An 18,841-nucleotide genomic window follows, 5' to 3' on the forward strand; every position below is an offset into this window, starting at 1 on the left:
TGTAAAAAAAACACAACTTGTATTTTTTCGAGGATAAAGAAGTAATCTAAATTGGAAATATAAATTATTGACATGCTTGGAAACAATGTTATTATTTAGCACACCAATAACCAGGCAACTTGTTTGCTCCAAAACAATTTGCGGAGTTGATTTTAGTTAACAAGACGCAGTGGCGCCCGGTGGGACCCACAAAGGGTGAGTTTGTACCTGCGCTGACGTCAATCCCTGCTGTCACAGGTCAGAGGGATGTTTGGCGGGAAGAGGAGCTTCTTGAGATCGTGAGATAAAAGTGGGAGGAGGAATGATGCGGTACGAAAGATGAAAAGGGGAAAAGATCGTAAATTTTCACCCGAGCAGACAAAGACAGTGTGGCATAGCCAGACCTTTCTTTGCCTTTTTTTAGGTGGGCGGTGGAGTCAGCACTGGCTTTTGTTTCCAGACAACAGCTCAAACTTTGCCCATCACCTGAAAACATATGTAAAATTGTTTACCCAATGATCAATAACAGCACATTGTGTACAAAAGCTCATATTTATTCTCTGTTGAGATTTCAATACAGTATTTTCCACACTGGATAAAAATAAATAAACATCTCTTAATAAATACAATAAGGTACTGTTCAAATGTCTTGGGGCCACCCCTGGCTTTCTTGTTTCATTGTGAAACAGTGATTTTGACATGCATCACAATAGTGGGAACTGTCATTATTTGCAGTCGGATTTACATTCATTTGAAATTTGCTTTAACAGATTTTGTCTTATTTACGGACATGTCACAAAATAAAAGCTAACATCATCCCTCATATTATTAGTAATGATGTACATTTTATTTACTTTACATCGTGCCATACAATTCTTTGTGCTGTGCTTTCTGATTCTGTCCTAATAACAAAACGTGTTTAGTGGTCATGACAACATTACTAAAACAACAAATCTAATGATGGCCCAAGACTTTTGTCTCATAACCTTAAGCCACATTGTTAAGACACGCTGGAAAATAAATCATAGATTGTGTCCAGGGAAACAAAACAAAACAATCAAGAGGTTTTAAAAAAACCATAAATAATCACTTTCACATGTGAGTCCCAAACATACACAGATGCATACACAGATGAGGGTGTGACATGCCGGCTCCTGAGGGCAAGGCCTGTGTCCTTTTTTCGTCAAACTTTGCCTTCTGCACACCAAACGCTGGTGCAAATGTTCTCCAAAACCCAACTGCTGTCCATTTTTTATTTCCGATAGATGACAGTGCATCCTGCTCCCCTTGCAATCCGTCCTTTACTCTCGAATCTACTGGGGAGGCCCAAATCCACACGTGCATGACACTCTGCCGTGCAGAGGCAGTCACAGAGAGGATTTACAGGTGAGAAGAGAGGTTTTCAAGAACCATAGCGGTGGTTCAGATTTATAGTGGAGCATCCAGTTCCTCCTGCTCACGTATTAGATATAACTTCCATCAGGCTGCGTTGTTGTAGTTCTTTTGGATCACATGTGTTTGGCGAGTCCTAATGTTCCTCCAGCCAATGAAAATGTCTCACTTGATGACCGTAAAACGATCCGAGAAATAACGGAGCGGGATGTTTGCACCGTGTTGGATTCGTGCTGGAACCTGTTCTCGCAATGATTTTGTTGCATTTTACACAAACGTGGTGGAATTTGTTGGCAGCTGTCATATTTTCTCGGTTATCTGGAATTTTTTTTTTGGTTTTGACTTACAGAATCGTTCAAAAACGATCCCTAAATGTAACCCTCAATGACATACACCTTCTGGAAAAGGAAAATCTGAGACCACTGCAAAATGATGACTTTTTGTGATTTAGCTACCGGTACTTATAGGTGTCTGACCAATAAAACAATATATATGTTTTTAATTCAATAAAATTACAACACAACCCCTAAATCCCAGATACTGTACAAACATTGACATTCACAGCATTTATTTGCAGGGAAAAATATATAAACCGACTGTAAGCAACATGTTTATTGCAAAATACCGTGTTTTATTTGAGCATTGGACATGTTTGTAACTTTGAACTGAGGAGCCTTTTTGTAAGTATGTCACTGCAGGGGTTTTTTGAAAAATTGTTCATATGGTGGAAAGTAATATAGATGCATTTTATGTGATTCCTTTCTAATTCTCATTAGAACTGTTTCGGGTGGCTCTTTATTTGTCTTGGTCTTATTTTTTATTTTTTTATTTTCTTGTTTGCGGAACTGGTGTTCTGAACCCCAAGAAATGAAAAGAATTGACTTTGAACAATAACAGTATATTGTTTTTCTTCCATGAAGTGAATGCGTGAAGAAAAGAGCATGGTGGATGATGTGTGTTACGGCAAACTAAAGTTCAGTGGAACCTCTCAAGTCAAACACGTCTAATTGTATATTTTTAGTCTGACACCACCACCGAAGGATACCAGTGGTAGTGATGGCAAAAAAAAAAAAAAAAAAAGCCATCGAAGTGGGAACGGAACATTCTGCAACATCGAAGTGAAGAATCAAACAAACAACTGTGTTCTGGCCTGCTCAGTAAAATATGGCTAAATTGATGACAATAATAAAAGATGTACAATGGAGAGTCGGCACAAGTAATTATGTCCTTATGCCTCCATGTCACTATGTCTATCACTTGTTATGCAAGCTAAGCTTAAGAATGTTTTTATTGTTCGTTATTTTTGCTTTTGTATGACAGTTAATGTTAAAATTAGACAAAAAACATGTTGGTACAATTTTGGCAGTTTTGTGCTTACATATATTACATCAATCTGTAATAGTTTCTATGCTAAACCTGGATTCTAAATTCACGAAGCCTGCCAAAATGGATTATGTTCAATCTTTGAGGATCCACTATGTGTGTGTGTGTGTGTGTGTGTGTGTGTGTGTGTGTGTGTGCGCGCGCGCATGTGTGAGTGTGGTACCGCCAGTGTCTGGTTATAGTATAGAGTGCTGTTGTACAGTTACTGTAACTGACCAGCCGACTTGTGCTTACTCAGCATTGCTCTCCAATCTGGCCATTCTTTCCAGCACTCTTCCACTGACTCATCTCGTTTTCTTCTTCTCTTCTGCCCCTTCGTCTGCGACCTGTTCACCCATCCGGCGGTTTCTTCCGTCTCCTCTCCCACCGCACTCCTTTTGTCTACTCCCCATTCATAACATTTCTGATGAATGTTTGCTGATTCACACAAGTTGTGTGACTGAATCTGCTTTTGCTCAATGGCTGCACTGTCACTCAGCTGACCCTCAAGTGTGTGACTTTGTTCGCACGAGTGTGTGCGTGTGTGTAACCACCTGCAGCAGTATTGCTGGTGATCTACGAGCCATGAAGTCCGGTAATTCAGGCCAGTCTCAGAATGTGTGCGACAGTGCAAGTGATTGTGTGTGTGTGTGCGTGTGTGTGCGTGCGTGTGTGTGTGTGTGTGTGTGTGTGCACGTGTGTGTGTGTGTGTGTGGTGACTTGCCAAATGACCCTCATTCTCCCATTCCCGTATGAAATGAACAAATGCGCTTATGGCACTCTGGCATCTGAGCATTTATTCGATATCCTTGATAACAATCTTAAGGTTCATGTACTAGTCCCCATTAATAAGACAACTTATTGCACTAGTAGAAAGATGAGGGTGCACAAGAAGAATGACTGTGTCTTATTACACACATGTTTCTCCTCTTCTGTCTTCCATTACTGCGTGACATTTCTGCTCCAAAGTAGGACAACTTTAGTGTGCACAGATTTTCCTCACTAGTAAAATGGAGTTGTCCTACTAGTATGCCAAATCTGTCTTACTAATGAGGACAAATGACATGCTAGTTCATAGACTTTAAACTGGTTATGAAGGCTATCGAATAACTGCTCAGAGAGCTTTCCATAAAGCTGATATCCCAAAAGACAATTCGGTGCACGAGTAAAACGACTAGAGTACAGTCGTACAATGATGTCTTATTTCTAATGTTTTTTTTCCACGACTGTTTGACTATTTCTTCACACCAGTAGGACAACTTTGACATACTGGTAGGACAACTATATGTAGCTAGTGAGGCAAAATTACTATATTAAAATGGTATTTTATTTCATGCAACCACTTGACAAAATAAAATTGAGCCAATTCACTCCACACAACGTGGTGCTGCTGTCAGAGTCCATCAGGCTACTACAGTAGTTTGTGTCATAGGTCCTCTAGTTGACCATAATACTGTAACCAGTGAAGCACAGTCGAGTACACTGAAAAAAATGTCAGACTGTGTTTACTATATTTTATTTCGTCAAGCGATTGCACAAAATAAAATCATCTGAATGCAGATCTATTTTTAAATGGACTATGCGTTTCCTTAAAAAATGAGTAATTCCTCAAAAGTAAATTCAACTACCAATTTTTTTCTGTGTAGTTCACGAGTAAGGTTTAATGGCATATTAGTCGGCACTAGTAGTGTAAAAACGACATACTGAGTAAGACGGTCATTCTTCTGGTGCGCTGAGTAGCCTTGCTAGTGAGGACAAAAGGCACACTAGTACATGGACCTAAAGCTGGATATTGAATAACGTTCAGCATGAATGTGTTTTTTAAAGGCTTCGCAGTCGAGTCAATGGGCAGAATGACGTATTCATAGTCCGTTAAGTATTTGTTTGCTCGTGTAGAATTGCTCGTTGATTTGTGTGATTTAACAATGCTAGGAACTAGCAACTACACCGAAAAAAAGTGTGTTGAATTGAATACCTTTTATTTCATCAAGAGGTTGCACAAAAAAAAAAACATAATTAAAAAATCTGGATCCAGATGATTTAATTTTATTTTTTTTTTGTGCGACGACTTGACGTAACAAAGTTCATTTAGTTGGATTTAATGAATTCAACAAATATTTTTTGTCAGTGTAGTTTGCAGTACAAAGAAGACCGACATGGAGCCCATCCCAGGTGACTTTTGGTCAGAGGTGGGGCACACCCTGAGCTGTTCGTCAGCCAATTGCAAGGCAAAGAAACAAGACAGCCATTCATACCTAAGGACAATTAAGAGACTTCAATGAACTTACTGGAATGTGGGAACAAGAGTTGAAGAACGTGCTAAGACAGACCACAGCCCACATTTGAACTCTCAACCTCAACACTGAGGCGGATGTGCTAACAGCTTGCGCACGGTACAGCCGGCTTTATTTTTTATTTTTTTAAATAAGTATTTGATTCACTGATTGCTGATTTTCCCCCATTGTCAATCAAAGAAATGGAGTCAATGTTCATCCCGAGTGCAAATACTGTCAATGTTCACACTGCCCATTGTGTGTGTTTATTGTTTTGTTTCGCATCTTCTCAACCTCTCAGTCTCCTCTTGAGGCGGTTAAAGTCCTTTGCTGAACGCCACAACCAGCTCTGCAACTCACGCAGTATCCAAAAGCCTTCCACCTTCCTGGCAAAGTCGCTAATGGCTGGCCGTACAGAGAGGAGCACGGAGGACGATGACGAGGCGGAGGAGAGAAGCGAGGGGCCTCCGTGTAAGGACAGTGTTGGGGATGTGGGGACGAGCCCGTGCTCCTCGCCTGGCCTGAGCTGGTAGAGAAGAGAGAGGGTGGATGGAGACGGGTGCAGCGTAGGGGGGAGGAGGGAGCGAGGAGACCGACGTCGATGATGGGACGAGGAGAAGTCCATAAAGAAGCTTTTCCTTCCATCCACGATGACGCCGTCCTCCTTCCTGAGCGTGTCCGTGTAATGGAAGTCAAGGTTGTAGCTGTATCCTTCCCCTGCCTGGGCAACGATGGTGGAATCAGGCTGCCTCTCTTCTGCCTCTGGATCCTCACCGACACTCAACAAGCTCCTCCCCCATCTCCTCGTACCTACCACTCGCTCCTCCTCTTCCCAGGCCCACTTCCAGGCATCCGTTTCTTCCCGCCTCCCTCTCCTCTTCTCTCGTTTCACCTTTTCCCTCAACCCGCTGCTCCCTCCTCTGTCGGCAGGCGCCTCCGGTCGCCTCCTCGCTTTCCCTCGCTTAACATCCACGTTGAGGCCACCCTCCCTCTCCCCTCGCCCCCGTCTCCCTGTCCTCGTCCTGGTTCTGGACCTGTACGAGCTGCTGCTGATCAGCGGCTTTGGGCTATCTCCCTCCAACCGCCGCTGAAGCTCACCGGATTTCCTTTCAGGAAGGGCATAGCCCAGAGTGGTCATCAGCGCCGATATGGAGCCCAAAAGGCCATCCAGGCCCGTGCAGAAATGCAGCAGAGAGGTCTTGAGGGAGGGGCAGACTGTGGAGCGGGCCAGATCTCTAACGGCCGCCAACAGGACTGAGTAGGCCCTCTGGTTCTGAGCCAGGCGGGCCTGGTTCTCCAGGCCGTGCCACAGCTCCAGACGGGTGGCGGCGCTGGGCAGGGAGAGAGCCGTGCTATTGGGCCTTGGCGGTGAAAAGTCTTTATCGTTGAACGGGGGGCCGAGGTACGTCAACTATGGGGGCAGAGACACAAGCACGCAAGGTCCATGTTGAATTGCAAGAATTTGAGATCTTGTCAAGCACATTAAGCAGAACCAAACAGATGTGCAGACCTGCTATGAACAAGACCCACAGGAGGGTCACCAAAAACAAAATGCTTCCATTGTCTGAGAAACACATATGCGCAGTAAATGTTTGAAATAACGCTAACACAACCTTGACATATCTGCTTAAACTATTACAAATAATATAAACTGACACAGAAATGGCACAAAGGTATTTGATGACAATAAATCTCTGTCAAACTCAAAATAATTCCCATGAGTAATCCCCCAGAAGTAACAATGGTCTGTAGAATTCACGTGGTAAAATGATTAAAAGTTCAAATGTGATTTTCTGTGTTGCGTTTCTTCCCATGTATGTGCGAATACATCTCAGACATTTTCATTTCAGCATTTACAAAGGAATACTGACGGAGTCACTGAAAATTATTAATATACAAATAGCGTATTTACAAAATGGTAATCTCGGTTGAGTTCAACCAGTGATAATTTTACAGTTTGAGCTCTGCGAGTCCCAGGAACTCGCTGATGTGAAAAGTATGAGTCACATCATGCATTTAGAGAATCCCAAATTTCGAATTCTGAAATGGTCTACTTATTCAATTGCATATGATAACAACACAAACAACAACAATATACATTGATAATAGGTTTATTTCTTATAAACAAATGCTGCAAAAATGTAAATAATTCAGGCATACAAGATTTGCTGAGAAATAGGTTCTTATTTCATCCCATGTTTCAGTCTTTGAGTTCATAAATTCTCCTCTCTTTACTCTGCTTCCAATGATGCAAAGCTTTCTCAAAGTCAACTTATTATTACAAAAAACTATCCAACTTTAGCTGCTTCTCCAAACTTTCGCAACACTTGTTTTAACGTTACACAACTTGGCAATCGTCTGCTTTCCACAAGGTGACGGCCGAGCTCGCCAATCTCGTCACACGAGATTACTTAACGCGAGATCAAAACAACAATGGCGGCCATTATCAAACTGCCATCGTTGCTGGAAAAAATATTTACCGAAGTTTTTTTTTTGGGGGGGGGGGGGGGGTTGACTGAGAAATTTCCCAAAAATGTCCATTATTTGGAACTGTGCGTCTGGTGGGAAAATTACGCGTCTAGGACGCGGGACGCAGAGGTATCGAGAGGGCTGTTCAACTATTTAAAATGCTATGCTTTTGTAATTTGGACATTTATAAATATTTGAAAGCGAGCAACAGAGATTTGCAGAGGGTTAAATCAATTTGAGTGCAGCGATACCTATATCTAATCTTTATATTTCAAAAACGATAGACAGGTAACAGGTAATAGACAGCACACAAATAAACCAACAAATCACATGGATAAAATGACCAAAATAAAACTCACGTAGACGTCTTTGATTTCCTTGAGCTGGTATTCCAGAAATTTGGTGAGCTCATACGTGCTCTCTATTGAACTCCTCTCACTGGCCAAGCTGTGGGATGAACCCACGACGGCGACCATGGCAGCAGACATTAAGAGCACAAGGTGGATTTGATGAACTGTAAAGACAGCACACTCAAAAATGATTCCAAATGTTCCAACGGCAACCGCTTTGGTAGTTAACAATTGACAAATTGCAGAGGTTTTCATAATCACAACATAGATGATATGATTCCACAGCCCCAGAAATGACCCCCTGTGACAAATTCCAAACTTTGCTTCAGTTACTGCTTCTTCATTGTTTAAAGTATTTTTTCCCCCCTCTGTTACAATATTCCGGTGTAATTCTTTGTCTCTATGGCAATGCCCTTGTCTGTTTACATACTGCCAGTGCGCTCATTTAACACTGCCAAAAAAGCTTTTTCCATTTCCATTCTTATTTTGGGCTCTCTGGCGTTCAGAGGTTTACACTAGCTTCAAATAAAACCTCACTTAGTAGCTCGGGACGGTCGGGTGAATGGCTTCCATGTTCACACACGGATACGCACGTGCTCGTATATGTTTTGAAAAAAATAACAAAAGAACAAAAGAAAAACAAAAGAGCATTGACGATGAATGCTTTTATACAAGTTTAGTTTTTGGAGGTCATGTGTAGTTTGCAGGACATTTGTAGAGTCAAAAAATGTATTTCCAATATGTGGATGTGCTTCACATTACTTTGAATATGTACAGTGGTATACTCGACTTCCGGGTGTCCCAATTGATGAGTTTTTCAAGTTACGAGCCGTTGCTTGGTCGATTTTTTCGATCGCGACCTGAGTGACATAAATATAGGTGCAACTTTGGTATGTTAATGCCCTTATATGTGGGCATGGAGAGCCACAGTTTTGGAATGGGACCAATTGTCTAACATACTAATACAAAATGAGCACACTTGTATCGAGCTGAATTGAACACAGCCAATCTGACACCGACCCTGATGCTTGTCACTCGGCCGTGCATACATCTAACACACAAATGCTACATTACGTACTGTAATCACAACAGTTGATTTTTGGCATTCTCTTTTATTAAGTTTTGTCATGTTTATATGCAGTACAGTGCTATTTTTTGAGGGAGTTTGGGGGTGGGGGGGGTGGTGTCTGGAATGAGTACATGTCACTTCCATTCATTTTAATGAGAAAAAATGTTTTGATAGTACATACTACTGTAGTAAAGGATGAGTACATTGAGTGAGGAGCTTGGTCTTGGAACACATGAAACTTGCAACTCGAGGTACCACTGTGTAATGTAATTGGTGCGCGTGCATGTGTGTGCTTCTGAGGGGACACGGAAAACTCTGCACTGCTTCTAACTCTGGTTTCAAACAGAGAAAATTGAAGCTGAAAGATGGTTTTCAACAAAAAGGGACCGCATGTTCGCTGGCCTCTAATAATGCTGCTTTCACTCACTCTCTCACACACACACACACACACACACACGCACACACACACACGCACACACACACGCACACTCACACTCACACTCACACACGAACATATTCGTTCTGTCATGCCTTTGCAAACTGCTTCTCTCGCACCACATGACACAGCAGGCGGTGATTCATGTATGTAATTATGGTCGAAACATGCCACTGTTTAACAACGATTTTCGCAACCCTGTCAATCTTGGTCAGACTGACACACCTGAGGCTTCCCGTTTGAGCCACCATACTCGCCCTTTGTTGTTCCACCCTGTTACCTCTCCCTGCTTCCCCTTCAGCCCGGCTGGTCCCCATTCTCTGGCCCTTTTTCCCCTCACAGCCCTCATGGTTCTGTCATAGCGGCCGAGTAAGGTCATATTCAATTCTTTCAATGCCAGCTATGATTTTATTAACAAGAAATGCTCTCTTGTTCTGGAGAGCTGTAATGAGTTTTATTTTTAAAAAAGCATTTAAAAAAACTATACAACAATTAAGTGGAAGTATTTTTATTGTAGTTTTAACAGTAAATTATATTTTATTTTATTTTTATTCAAATGTTTATTCTTGAGTGCACAAACTTGTAGTTTTGCCCCAATTCTGATGTATCTTCGCCATGCAATGAGAATAAAGGCTTTCTATTCTATTCTAAATTAAAATGAAGATGCATGTTATTGCAGGTGTGTTAGCACATTTTTATTATGTTCGGAAAATCAAATATTCAGTAGGTTACACAAGATATTGAAACAATTACAAAGATAATAATGCTCAGAATTCATGAACAGAGCGGTATTAATTGATTGATTAATTGTTTTCTATGGTTGTAGTTTGCACTGTCATTTAATTATATAGTACAGTTTAACACATTTTCTTGTCAACCAGTTCCACACACTGTAATTGTTTTGTCATCTTAATTTGATACATGATATATTTGTGGTTAGCTGACAAAGTAATGTGGGGGACAATCTGACAAGAAGATGAAAGATGAATGAAAGTCCATGTTTAATTTTGAGGGAGTAAGACAAGCAGTTTTATTAATAGAGCACATTTCATACACAGGGCAACTCAATGTGCTTTTGAGTGATGCCTCCAACATCCAATATCCAATGATATGTTCTTTCACATGGATTCGAACTTCATTTGTGAGTGAGCCAAACTGAAATGGAAATGATTTACACAAAGAACTAATTAGCCCACGCAACATGTACTCTTACTGATGAGCAATGAATTCACTTCAAAGTCAATCAAGTCTCATTTGGAATCGTATATAATACTAGTTATCAATACAATTATTCAAGGAATCAACGTTAACATGGCTACTACATACTCCACAAATAAACTTTTAACACAAGTATGTAAAGTTGACGAGGATCACTTCCAGCGTGATATATGAAAGAGTACACTTCAGCTGTATTTAATTTTTAAGTTCAGCACATTTGCATTTAATCTTTTACAACTGTCTATTTTTATACAAATGTTTATGTTTTATACAAAAGTGAATAAATGTTTTATACATTAATTCTGACACATACAATTTTTGGCAATACATTTTAATGGATTCATTATGGAAGTGCATGTTTGATTTTCCCGTATTGAAGCGCAGTGTTAAGGTTCAAACTGTGCATAATGTTTCAGTGGTTTATAGTCATACTAAAAGTCTCTCTTTTTTTCATTTTTATTTATTTATGTATTTACCTCATTCTTGTTTTTAATGAACACTTATAGACCTACTGTATTTTAATTTCGGTTTATGATAGTTATTTAAGTATTTTTTCAGGTCATACTTGCTGTAAAAGGTTGCGCAACCACTGCTTTCGACAAATTGAGTGATGGATATTTTGTAATTAGTCTGACGAAGAACTACTACATGCGGCAACATAATAAGGGCTGATCACTTGTAACACTACCCGTTGAGCCTCCGGTCGCCCACATCAAAGTGTCTCCAAGGAATATTTTGGAAAACTCGTCGGTAGTCCCGGGCCGCTCCCACACACACACACCTTAAAATAAGTCAACTACAACAACGCCCGTGAGCCGGCAGAACCTGCTCAGATGGCCTCATCCCACAAAACCCTGCCACCTGTCAGGAGCAATAAACATCTTTGTGCCACATGTGACCGTTTGAAGACCATCAAGTCACACGGAGGTTCCTCCTGTGGAACACCCATTAGCATCCACACATGATGGAACAAAATGGATCACTTTTACAGAGGAAAAACTGGCTTGGAAAGAGTCCCATGCAGAGGAAGGTACACAAAGTGCCCGAAGTGTTCTGTCCGTGATGGTCATGGTTCATCGTCATTACGATATTTTTTGGGGGGTGTTCATTTTCATTTTGCCAAGCCTCCTCCTCCACCATGGTTAAAACTGTTTTGTACAAGTGCGCATAACTAACATACCGTAAAAGCCAGCTCTGTGTTGTTGTTATATAATGTTATAATGAGTGACTTCATTAGAGCTGGCGTAAGGCCAGACTTCAAGGTGAGAGCCGCAGGCTTGAGGCTGCATGCATGTACCTGGTGGAGAGTGGAAGCACCTTCTTTTCAGGGCACCAACCAGAACATTCTCTCTGGGACAACTGCATTATAGCAACACACATTGGCGCGTCCCCACATTGTGCACATATGAACTGCCTTTTGGCGATGGTCTTTTTTTTTTTTATATGAGAACAAACAAACAAACAACAACAAAACACAACCGCTGGACTGGGCAACATAACAAGAAAACTTCAGCACGCTCTGGTATAGTAAGCTGAAAAGTGTTCATAAAAAAGAGGTTTTATTCCGAAAAAAAATTAATTAAATTCATAACTGCTACACTGGACATGCACTTTTTGAACCCTAACAAGCCTCCTTAACAGTGGGAAAATTGTAAATAAAACCAACACTTATTCAAAATTCAATTCAAATGAACTGTGGTACCTTGAAACGAGTGACCCGCTTTACGAGATTTTGGCGATACAAGCCATCGTTTAGCTTTGAATTTGAGATACAAGTGCTCAACATAACTAAACTCACTTCCCAGCAAGCAGCAATTTGAACGATAGCCCAATTTTTCGAAAACAAGGCCACAAGCACTTTATTGCCACGCTCAGTTGAGGTTTAGTCAAACTAAACATAAAACAAATAGAATTCCACTTGTATTTAAAACAACCACAAACTAGTTGAGCAAAATGCTAACAAAAAATTGCAAACACCTTAGACTGGCCAATGAATAGCTTCAGTGTTATAACCCTTAATAAAGCAACTGATATTACACCACAAAGAGTGGGGCAACACATGTTGACAGACAATTTAACAAAATTCATACATATTCTTTATCCTCTATGATGGACCACGACCATTACTGCAGCTGACTGATTAGTGACCTTCTCCATGTATAACCTTATGTCAGTATTATATAACCCCAAGAAACACAATGTCCATTAAATTGAAGCAAAAAATGTTCGCAACAACTGTTACATTTTATGTTTGTATGAATCATAGTATTGCAGAGTGCTTTGACAAATATTTAAGTTGTTTTGGGTGGAGGATAGAATGGACTAATTGCAGTTCCATTCATTAAAAACATTTTTAAGAAATGAAAGATAAATTGAACAGATTCCTGTTCCAAGAATGGCCACTTAATGAATTTAATTTGTATCTCAAGGAATTATTTTTTTGTATTAAGTTAAATACAGTTGAACTCTACTTTGGCATGACAAAACAGAGCCCGCTTGCCCCTTGTGGCACTAGACCAACACTTTGGCACTTTGAGAATCATTACTCCACGCTAAATAACACAAATAGGTTCTTATAAAATCTTGGAAGATGCTGTATTACAGGCTTTACAGATGTCAGAAAAATTATAAGATCCGACCTCACATTCCACTCATGTGAAAAAAAACACGGGGACCTTGATAAGCGCAGCGATTTGCTTTGTTTGAGAATACAGAACATATGTTGCCATTTGCTGTATTTAATGCTAAATGGCAAAACTATATGCTGTACGTAGTCTATATAGTGTTCTGAAGTTTTCAACTTTTTGGATATCGCCATTGTTACTGAGCGGCGTTCTTGTGCATTTTTACTAGTCGGAGGTCAGAAACTTCAGACGTTCCCCGTTTTCTGGAATGCAACGAGGGAAGCGGCAGGAACATGAAGTCAGGGAGACACTCCATAAAAGCAGTGCTCTGTCAGGATTCGGAAGCAGCTCATCCACGTTAATACTGCCGTTGGATCACAACACTGTCTTATGGATAAAACACAAGAAAAGTGGCATCATCTTCTCACCGCTGATGCTGAGTCAACGTGACTTTGTACATGGAGTAAACGTGCCAAAACTCATAAATGGAAACACAATAAATAACAGTCTTTTCACCGGATTGTGCATGAAAGGATAAGGGTTACCCAAGGGTTACCGACCCAGTGCGAGTGAGCGTTGATTCCCTCATTGACAGCAGATACATTGTCTTTGAAGTTTTTTTTTCTCCAGATTTGTTGTGTTGTAATATCAAAGTGAAAGAAATCCATTAGCGAAAGAGGAGCCGCTTTTGATGTCGTGATCATACAAATGCCGAGACAAACAATCAAACCAACTGGCACGCATCACCATCAATTATCTTCTGACTTTTATCATCCTTGCCCTCATTTGACGCACCCCCATTGAAGTGGGGCCATCACTCGATATGTTTACAACCATTCAAAGCAGAAACCGTGAGGCTCCGTGCGGACGGCTGAGCTTTTTCTCCCTCGTCGTGTCTGCAAATTTAGGACTATTTTCCTCACTCGGAAATTATGTCAGCACTGATGTCACGATGAAGGCAAACAACTTTCACTCACAATATTAAAGTAATCAATGCTGTTATTGTGACATTGCACGATATGCTTGTGTTTCTTTCCATTTCATTGGTTGGATCAGAGCAATTCAAGAATGCTGCATAATAGTAATATAGCACAATATGATTTTGATGCATAAAGTAACACCGTAGCAAAATAAAACAACACATCACGACGCATTCGATTTGGGGCAAAATTAATGACATGCAAATGTAATCATACTAATCTGAACAGTGTGGACAAACTGTGTCAAATGTCTTGATGTGATTCATTGTTGTTTTTGACACTGAAGCGAGGACGCTGAACTGAAAATTTGACTTTGAGCTTGCGCAAACTTTTTTCTCTTTCTTAGTGGGACCAAATGTGATCTGGAAATGAGTTACCGTATATTCAATTATCTAAGAGCTAAATTACCCCTGTTGCTGTTATTTGTTTTATTTTATTATATATAATTATTAGAGTTATTATCTGCTGTTTTATGAACCAAAGTTTATCATCATCAACTCATTTCTTAATTTTGGCATTCACATGTTACTTCTGGGGGAACTGTAATATATAGTTCAGAGTTTTCGAAATTTTATTGAGCCAAGGTACACATTTTGCAATGTCACATGAGCAAACAAAAATGTAACAAAAGGCAAACACATTGGGCCTGTCGTGTGTTTGGATTAACTTTGATTCGTTATTATTATTATTAGTTGTTGTTGTTGTTGTTGTTGTTTAATCAATGAATCTTTTATGTACGGATTGAAAACACCCCCGTGAAAATGAGAGGATGCATCTGAAGGAGATATCCTTTTAAAAAAATAGTCAATACTGCCATGACGATTCAGGATGATTCAGTCAGCACACAGCCTATTGTTTAAAAATAATAATTACAAATCAATGAATGCCTTGAAATTGTTATGTACAGCAACTTTTGGACTAATAAAGGGGCATGTGATTTGAGGGGTGGGCCAGAGCAGATAAAACCAGACACACAAATGATATAAACAATTGACTTCAACAATGATGAGGACCCCAGGTAATTGTACCTGCTGCCATCTTGGAAAAGAGCATTTACATGTTCTTTAGATCACTGTGTTGCAGGTATCGATTGGATAATTGCATAAACTGGTGAATTCTGCGGCACATCTGAGTAGAAATGAAATAAAATATCAGAGGGGAGGTGAAACACTGAATCAAAGTTTTAACATGTGTGCCATTGCGGTTTGATCACCCGCAAGTTCGCCAGACAGGACAAGGCGTCTCAAGTTTATGCCGCAAGTCATTTGGTTCTGCGTTGAACATCGGCCGTCGCACTTCATCCGAAAGTGTACCGTGAACAAAATACTTGTGAGAACACAACCTCACCCTCCTTTTACTTTGCGTTCGCACCTTATTCATCTGCAACGTCAAAACGCAAAAGTCGATTCCCACAAATCCCACGAGGACTCGTTGTTAGAACTTGGTTAGAGTTTAGCGCAATGTCATAGGTTGGTTGTCATGGTTACAAAAACACCAGGAGGAACTTGTTCGAGGTCACGCCATGACACCTGAGTGTGGTGTCGTTTTAAAGGCTAATTTTACATCACATGTGAGGCCACTGGAAAGGTTCGGAAGGGTGACAGTTGAGGGGTCACGGTCAGTGTGTGTATGTTTTTGTGCGTGCGGTGTGTGCATGTACAGTTAGAGGTCAGATTTATGAGCAGCCTGTAGCCAATCAAATGCGCATTCCTTCACTAACTCAACACACACAAACGAGCAGGCATAGACGCACACATATGCATCCAGGGCGGCGCAGATCCGCGCGCGCACACACGGGCCGAATAATCCGTATAACCAAAGCCGTGTGGCGTCACGTACATTTCACTGCTCCAAACACCCACAATGGATTTACTAGCACGGTTCTGAACATCAGTGCCTTAGTAGATGCTGTCAAACATGAGCATCCGTGTTGTTTGCCACTTTTCACCCCGCCAACCCTAATCTATGGTTAGTCGCTTTAGTTCACACAACCTGTCAATTTCTGCCTTCCCTCCTTCCGGATTGCTTCCAAAATCTTAATGAAAAGTGAAACTTGGCTATGGCTTCGGCCTAATTGCCTTTGCTCTGTTTTCCTTTGACTAATTGGCTCCACTTGTTGCCTTCATCCTCATCTTTCATTCCTTGCTTCCTCTTTTTCAGACAACCCCCATGCACATCCCCCCTTCTTTAAAAGCATGGGTGGGGATTTTCTTTTGTGAGTGTGTGTGTGTGTGTGTGTGTGTGTGTGCGCGTGTGTGCGTGTGTGTGTGTGTGTGTGTGTGCGTGCGTGTATTTAGTATTTAGCCCTAAATTTAGGGTGTGGAGGATGATGCAGCCTTCAAAGCACATTTTATTAGGAGCATTTGTGGGTTGCATGTTTTTTGATTTTATGTATTGATGTACCTATGTATGTATGTATGTATTTATTTATTTGTTTATTTTATAACATCCCCACCCCTGCTTTGTTAGACTCTGCAAATATGTCAAAAACTGTGAATATGTATACATTTAAAGAAGACTATAGAAAGTCATTTACACATTTAAATTTCACACATTCCACTTTTACCTTTAGAATTTCAAGATCAATTTCTTCATGTTGTTTATTAATGTAATTACGACAATGTTTTGGAAGACAAGCAACTGGGAAACGTTTGTATGGCCCCCCCCCCCCCCGTTTGTGCCCTTTTGCTGCATTCTAAAGGAAACAGTGAATCTGTTAATTGATAAAACAATACAATGCGTCTTGGTTTATATAGCGCTTTCACGACAGCTCTGCAAGAATGTTTTCCTTTGACATTTTTACCACCAACTGAGTTACAGTCGGCTTATTGTGTCATCCGTCTATATGAAATTGTGAGAGGATAGCTGACACCTTGTTCGTTCTTCACAAAAATTCTGCTTCTCTCGTGTAGTAATTCAAAGGATCCCTCCAAAGCATGTGACAGCTACTTAACGTGTGGTATAGCCTACTGTATGTTGACTTGCAACAATGTTGTAGGAGAGACAGAAGGGGGGTGGAGTGGATTTGAAAGGGGGGTTGTGGTAAGGTTTTTTTTTCTACGCCGAGGGGCCATGTTAATTTGGCAAAAATGTAAACAGCATGTGTAACTGTTCAAAGCGTGACCAACTCATTTTATATGTTCCCCCTTTTTCCCCACTGCTCTCTCTCTTCCCCTCTGGGTGCTGTGGACTTGTGTCAATGGGGAGTCTGCTTGGAATTAACCTCTCCGTTGCTGCTTGATATCTACGCAGGCCAATCAAATATCATCGTGAACCCAACCTCTCTGCACAATCTTTCAATTGTTCTTTGTTTCATGTGTGCGTGTGTGCGTGTGTGTGTGTGTGCGCGTGTGTGTGTGTGTGCGCGCGCGCGCCTGTGCGCACTCACACACTCATCCACTCAACCATCACAATAATACATTTTGTGTTTATGCCTGCATGTTATGTTTGTTTAATCGCCCGAGGACAGACTTTTTGTTTAAAAGCGAATGGGAATCAGTGGGAACGTGTGTGTGTGCGTGCATGTGTGTGTGCGCGCGTGTGTGTGACTAACATGAATCCTGTACTTTCACATATCGGTGACAGCCAAAGAGACAGGCGCTTAAAGCTTGCTGTGCATGACCCCAAAACCTTTATCTTCATTTTAAAGGGAATTCACAAGGGCTAAAAACTCATATCGAGTCAACCCTTTGTTCTCCTCGCTCTGTGCAAAATGAGTATTATCACTCATTGACTGGCATGTTTTTATTTTATTTCTTCAAAGAATAACTCATTTTAGTTGAACTTGTTGAACAAATTGTGAATATTTTACTTAAACTTCACTTTTTTTTTCCTTTTCTGTCTTTTGACTATTTTGGAGTAATTTTCTGATCAAGAGTCAATTTAGGATAATGGTGAGGAAAGCAAAAAATAATAATAATTTTACACACTAAAGGGTTCCCCATGATAAAGTGTACAACACTGAAAATTTCACAGCTCTTCACAATGATTGTAATTTTCTTTGTCGGTTTTAGAATATCAAAGAAAATACCAATCTGCTTGCTAAAAATTGTGCTTCTTCTTTATGTCTGTGTTGATTTGTAGTCATGCAAGTCATAGTAATCCACAAAGGGTTAATCGAGGCAACGGGACTCTTGTGTTGCATTTGTGCTTGTGTTTTTCCTTCTTTTTGAATATTGCTCCTAAATAACGTCGGCAATTTTGTTAAAACAGACCAAAATGAACATTTCTGTATAAAATATGAGTTCCTAATATTCTATTATCGAGAAGACAGGTTTCAAATATGAAGGCATACCTCCACACAAATACAAGGAGGGGAAAAAAGACTTTTGAAATAGTTTTGAAATGGTTCCAGGTCTGTACTTACCGATGTAAAATGTCATTTTCCTCACTCCAAATTCTTTTATTTCCCTTCAGTGCTCAGGAGTTCATCAATCAGCTGTGGAACCTTTCAAGGTGCTCTCTCGCTCATTTTGTCCCCCCCTTCACCTTTGAAGCAAAGGTTGCGAACGATGAGGAGGTCCAAAGCAGGTGATGTTAGATGTTCTGAAGAAGCTGCTCGTCAGGATGGAGCATCTGCTCGGACTTCTGTGATCGGTGTGACACTCTCCGAGGCGACGAAGGCTTTTTGTAGTTTCTTCCTCCTCCCCGCTCCTCCTCCTCTTCCTTCTCCTCCTTTCATCCCCTCTT

General features: G+C 40.7%; 1 protein-coding gene across 1 annotated transcript; it reads right to left on the reverse strand.

The window, feature by feature from the left end:
- Positions 1-542: 542 nt before the first annotated feature.
- clcf1 (cardiotrophin-like cytokine factor 1) lies at positions 543-18,834 on the reverse strand. Its single transcript, XM_086136426.1, has 3 exons — positions 18,519-18,834; positions 7,835-7,989; positions 543-6,417 (listed from the first exon to the last, which is right to left on the reverse strand). The coding sequence occupies exons 1-3, from the start codon at positions 18,532-18,534 to the stop codon at positions 5,296-5,298; spliced, it is 1,293 nt and encodes a 430-aa protein (XP_085992552.1). The 5' UTR covers positions 18,535-18,834; the 3' UTR covers positions 543-5,295.
- Between the last annotated feature and the right edge of the window lie 7 nt (positions 18,835-18,841).

Source organism: Hippocampus guttulatus, chromosome 2 (assembly GCF_054856545.1).
Source record: "Hippocampus guttulatus isolate MCC_2025c chromosome 2, RoL_Hgut_1.0, whole genome shotgun sequence".
Taxonomy (NCBI): domain Eukaryota; kingdom Metazoa; phylum Chordata; class Actinopteri; order Syngnathiformes; family Syngnathidae; genus Hippocampus; species Hippocampus guttulatus.

Coding starts and splice junctions, on each gene's coding strand:
- clcf1 (XM_086136426.1), bottom strand. Junction 6,418..7,834: donor AGGAAATCAAAGACGTCTAC/GTGAGTTTTATT, acceptor CTGCCCCCATAG/TTGACGTACCTCGGCCCCCC.